The sequence below is a fragment of the Panthera uncia genome, chromosome B4 (genome assembly GCF_023721935.1).
Source record: "Panthera uncia isolate 11264 chromosome B4, Puncia_PCG_1.0, whole genome shotgun sequence".
Classification (NCBI taxonomy): domain Eukaryota; kingdom Metazoa; phylum Chordata; class Mammalia; order Carnivora; family Felidae; genus Panthera; species Panthera uncia.
Window position 1 is genome coordinate 19,982,499 of NC_064809.1, and position 6,000 is coordinate 19,988,498.

Here is a 6,000-nt window from a genome sequence, read left to right on the forward strand (position 1 = left end):
ATACCTAACCCAAGAGGTGAAAGACTCTTAAAACAATAAAACACTGTTGAAAGAAACTGAAAAAGACACAAAGAAATGGAGACATTCCATGCCCATGGAGTGGAAGAACAAATATTGTTAAAAAGCCTACACTACCCAAAGCTACCTACATATTTAATGCAATCCCTATCAAAATAACACCAGCATTTTTTCACAGAGCTAGGACAAACAATCCTAAAATTTGTATGAGACCACAAAAGACCCCTAATAGCCAAAGCAATCCTGAAGAAGAAAAGCAAAGCTAGAGACATCACAATTCTGGACTTTGTGTCATATTACAAAGCTGTAGTGACCAAGACAATATGGTACTAGCACAAAAATAAACACATAGGTCAATGGAACAGAAAACCCAGGAATGAATCCACAACTATATGGGCAATTAATATGCAACAAAGCAGGAAAGAATATCCAATGGAAAAAAGAGTCTCTTCAACAAATGGTGTTGGGAAAACTGGACAGCAACATGCAAAAGAATGAAACTAAACTACTTTCTTGCACCATACACAAAAATAAATTCAAAACGGATTCAAGACCCAAATGTAAGACCCATTAAAAATCCTAGAGGAGAATACAGGCAGTAACCTCTTTGACATCGGCTGTAGCAACTTCTTACTAGATATGTCTCTTGAGACAAGTGAAATAAAAGCAAAAATAAACCATTAGGACTTTATCAAAATGAAAAGCTTCTGTACAACTAAAGAATTTATCAACAAAACTAAAAGACAACCTATAGAAGGGAAGAAGATATTTGCAAATGACATATTAAGTTAAGGATTAGTATCCAAAATATATAAAGAACTTATTAAACTCAACCCCCCAAAAACCCAAATAATCCAATTAAAAAATGGGCAGAAGACATGAAAAGACATTTTTCCAAAGAAGACATCCAGATGGCCAACAGGCACATATAAAGATGCTCAACATCACTCATCATCAGGGAAATACAAATCAAAACCACAATGAGATACCACCTCACACCTGTCAGAACGGCTAACATTAACAACTCAGACAACAGACGTTGGCGAGGATGCGGAGAAAGAGGATCTCTTTTGCACTGCTGGTGGGAATGCAAACTGGTGCAGCCACTGTAGAAAACAGTATGGAAGGTCCTCAAAAAGTTAAAAATAGAACTACCCTATGATCCAGCAACTGCGCTACTAGGTATTTACCCAAAGAATACAAAAATACTAATTCAAAAGGATACTTGCACCCAGATGCTCATAGCAGCATTATCTATAACAGCCAAATTGTGGAAAGAGCCCAAATGTCTATGACTGATGAATGGATAAAGAAGATGTGAGACACACACACACACACACACACACACACACACACACACAGAGGAATATTACTCAGCCATAAAAAAGGATGAAATCTTGTCATTTGCAACAACATGGATGGAGCTACAGAGTATTATGCCAAGTGAAGTAAGTCAGTGAAAGACAAATACCAGATCATTTCACCCATCTGTGGAATTTAAGAAACAAAGCAAATGGTCATAGTGGGGGGGAGGGGAAGAGAAAGAGAGAAAGCAGGAAACAGACTCTTAACTATAGAGAACAAAGTGATGGTTACAGAAGGAAGGTGAGTAGAGGGATGGTTTAAACAGGTGATGGGGATTAAGGAGCACACTTGTGATAAACATCGGGTGTTGTGGAGTGTTGAATCACTAAACTGTACATCTGAAATTAATATTACACTGTATGTTAACTAGCTGGAATTTAAATAAAAACTTAAAACACAGGAATCATTTCTCACACTCATTAATATAGAACTCACTTTCACAAGTGTTTTGATGAAAATAAAAAAAGGTTTTTAAAAACATTTATAACTACAGTTTCACTGTAAAATGGGCTATGGTACTGCTTCCAATCAAAAGTTTCTCTTTTCACAACTCTTCTCCTTCCATCTCTGCACATTTCTATACAAGATAATATTTAAGTGTCGACTATGTACCTAACTATGAAGTAAATAAAGATACCATACCATTTGTCCTAAAAAATGAGGCAACTAACTGTCCAAGGTTATAAGTCAGAAACTGGCCTAGTCAAGTTCTAAAAGTCATCAGTCATTCCAATTACAGAGTTTAGAGAGTGACTGAGCCAACTATTCTAGAGCTGGTGGAAAAGGGGATAAAATGGATGCTACATTCAGTCTCTAACACCCCTGGCTTCTAATTGGCATATGGATATCACAAAAAACAATTTATATTGACCGTCTCCAATTCTTGCCCTTCTTTCTCTCCTAAACCCAATCTAACCAGGCTATTGATCTCACCACCACACCCAAACAGCTCCTGCTGAGGTAGCCAATGGTCTCCACACTGTCATATTCAACAGTCAATTCTCCGAACTCACCTTATTTTAATTACATCAGCATTTCTCCCACTTGATCATTTTCTCCTCTTTAAAATACTCTCTTTACTTGACTTGAAAGAGACCATCTTTTTCTTGGTTTGCCTCCTCCTTCACTGGCTGGTCCTTCTCCATCTCCTTTGCTGGTTCTCCCACCTCTCCCTGACTCAAAGTTTGGAACTTTTTCCTGGTAACTCCAGACTTACATAACCAACTGTCTATATGCCAGGTCCACTCGAATGTTTAAAAGACACCTTAAATTTAGCATGACCCAAGCCAAATTTCTGATTTTCCCCCAACCAGACCTGCTTCTATACCAGGCTTCTCCGTCTCAGTAGATAGCACCTGCAGTTAGACAAGTATTTTATTTAGTTACTGAGGCCAAAAGCTTTAGAATTATCCTCAACTTTTTCTTTCTCATATCCCACATTCAAACAATCAGTAAAATTCTGTCAGCACTTTGTTCAAATTAAATCCAGAATGTGACCAGATTCATTCCTACATTCCATACCACAAAGTATCCCACTAAGAAACGACATATATACAAACGATCCTCAACGTGACAATCATTCTGAAATTTAAGTCAAATCATGTACCTCTTCTGTTCAACTCTCCAACATGGATCCTCAACCTACTTATAAGTAATAGCCAAAGTCCATGACTCTGATCTCATCTCCTATTACCGTCCCCCTGGTTCACCCTGCTCCAGCCACGCTGGCTGCCTTGCTATTCCTCAAACATCATGCATGCTCTTGCTTCAAGGTCTTAGCATTTATGGCCTGCCTTTCTTGAATGTTCTTCCCCAACTTGTGAACATGACTCACTCCCTTCCTCCTTCAGAGGCCTTTTCTGACCTCCTGACATTTATATTTACTTGTTTGGCCGTTTACCATTAATTCCCCCCCCCCCCCGCCCCTACTAAAAAGTAAGTTTCATGAAGCTAGGGGGGTTTGTTTTATATACTAGACTAGTGCTTAAAATTCAGCGGGCACCAAATAAATCTCTGTTGAATAGACAACAAAACTGATGAGTGTATACAGCCAGGTTGCAACTCTGAGTAACCTATCTACTTTGTCCTGGTCCCTCATGTCTGGTTAGTCACCAAAAGATCGACTGGCTCTGAGAATTACACATTCAGGACCGAAAAGAGGCTACATTTGTCTCTACCAAACTTCTGGTCCCCTGAAAGTCTTCCAAGAACGTTAAGATTCAATGTAATGTAAGGAACTTCTTCCAATCAGTGTCTCTGCTTGGGTAGAATAAAATTTCTTCTGTCATTCTTTCCAATTTCAACACAACTAGATAGAGAAACACAGATGAAAACAATTTTCAGGATCCTTCTTTTCAAATTCTACCTTCACATAGAATCTTCTTGATTATCTATGCTTCTTTATTTTCCCATCTTTGCCGATATAGTTAAGTGCTCTGGTTGTTCACACTGCCTAATTAACTCTGAAATTAAACTGCATGAAACTATAAATGAAAATTCTATGAGGGTTCACATGCAAGCTAGATTATATAATCTAAATTTTAAACTACTGCTACTAAATTTCTGTATTCTTTTAAAGGGGCTTAATTTTCCTTAAGTAACTGGAAAGCATCTTCAATAACTTTGGACAGGTTACGTATAACAGGTTATATATAACCCTGTACAGAGTTTAACCAATCATGATAAATTCTAAAAAATATTCTTGATTTTTAAGGCATTCTTAAAAGTCTTCAGAGTTATATTTTCACCAAAGATTTTTAAACATATTGTATGATCATTTACTCTGAAAATGAGGTATATTTTGTCTCCATAAGTAGGAACTGGCACCAAGTGAAGATAATGAATTACTTGCATGTAAGAATCTGAAGTGTGAATGCTTACGCTTTGTAACTCTTACACAAATGAAATCGTTAAAATCACGGCGGCATGGCAAAATTTTATATTCCATTACATTTCATTTAAACGTAAATTTCCATTTAGTGTTAAGTTCAACAGGTCATACAAATTTATGATAACCTATAGGAGGAAAATGTACGTTTCATATCTAGTCGAAGTGTACCTGATGACAATTATTGGTAAACCTTATTTTTTTTTTAACCCACGTAACTATTCACAGCATTTTTTGAAGGGTTCAGTCAGATCGTGTGAAATCCTGTCTTTCACCCCATAATCCTTAAATCAGTGAAATGTCATTTTATTTGACAGTAGGTTTCAGATAGAGATTGGATATACAAGCTCACTCACGACTCCCAAGGTAGGAGTAAAGATCAACAAACGGACCTTACAAGTTAGTCTCAAGCTAAAAAAGAAAAGGAAGAGAAAAAGAAAGAAAACAATCCTGTGCTACTGGTTGGGCTTCTCTCTTCCTGTAGCACCCAAAGCGCCTCCAATGCCCAGAAAACTTAATAGCTCCCTCTAATCTAATTCCAGGACCAACACGGTGGAGGTTTCAAGATCCTCCAGGTTTCCAAATTGTGATACGCACCCCTATCCAACAGGCTAAAAAGTCCAAAGTACAGTGCAAGAAAAACTTCTGCCGCACGGACGCCAACCAAAATGCATTCCCAATCTTCCCGGAAAGGAAGAAGCAAGGCAGCAGCTAAAATAAAAAGTGTAACCGGGTAGGTGAAAATTTAGGGGAGACATGACTTTCTTTCCACATTCAGGGGCCAAGAAAGGAAAGGTGTCAAAGGTCTACTTATACCACTCTTCCTTCTTCCTCCAGCACAGCTGGGTGGAAGGATCCTCCGCAGAATGGCAGAGGAAAGAGAAGGTATCACCAGCCCAGGGGCACCGTCCAACCTGTCACTGAGACCGGAACTCAAGAGGAGCACGGCGAAGAGGAACTGGGGGAGGGGGACAAATCGTGCGGTCAGGGTTCCGAAGAGACCCCGGTGGGCCGAGCAGAGGAGGACAGCCAGAACCCAGGCTAACCAAGCCCTGGCCGCGGTGCCCGGCTCCCTCCGAGGAAAGCGGGTCAAAGCCCTCCCCGCCCCCTCCCTTCCGCCCCGACCTGCACGTTTCTTTCCTCGAGCGGCCAAAGGAAGCGCAGCATTTGGGCCGGCCGGCGGCCCCGCTTACCTGCTCCACTCCGAGGAATTGGTAGAAGTTGAGCTGCACCTCCTCCACCAAGTCAAATAACTCCAGGTCTCCACTCTCCCAGCCGTGTGCCGGCCCTACAGCCGCCAGCAGCAGCAGCAGCAGCAACAGTAGTGGCGGCGGCGGCGGCGGGAACCGCACAAGCCGACGCCGGCGGCGCCGAGGAAGCCGGGCCAGCCGGGAGCAGGTAGCCGTCATCGCGCTGGGCTCGGAAAGGTCACCCGCCTCAATGTGCCGTCGGCCGAGACCGGGGACGTGGCGGGCTCCACGGGCTGTGGGAACAGTGCCTGTCAGTCAGAAGCACGGGCAGCCGCACCGGAGAAGCCCGCCCGGCGGTCCGCCCCAGCGGCAGGGCAAAGCTGGGCGAGGCAGGGCGGCAGGAGCCTGCGGATTCAGCGGCGGGAGGGCGGGCGGGGCCGCAGGAGGCTCTACCTTCCGCAGACCCTCACCCCTAGGCCTACAAACAGCTGTGAAGCCAACGCCGGGCGCCGTGGTTGCCGAGGAGGAGAGGCTTCCCCT

The 6,000-nt window shown here is 42.3% G+C and overlaps 1 protein-coding gene across 1 annotated transcript in view; it reads right to left on the reverse strand.

Annotated features, from left to right (window-relative positions):
- DNAJC1 (DnaJ heat shock protein family (Hsp40) member C1) overlaps nt 1-5,679 on the reverse strand; it is a 219,054-nt gene extending 213,375 nt beyond the window's left edge. The window contains exon 1 of the mRNA XM_049626935.1: nt 5,464-5,679. Within this exon, the coding sequence (XP_049482892.1) occupies nt 5,464-5,679 (216 nt within the window). The remainder of the gene's footprint in view (nt 1-5,463) is intronic.
- Nucleotides 5,680-6,000: the final 321 nt, after the last annotated feature.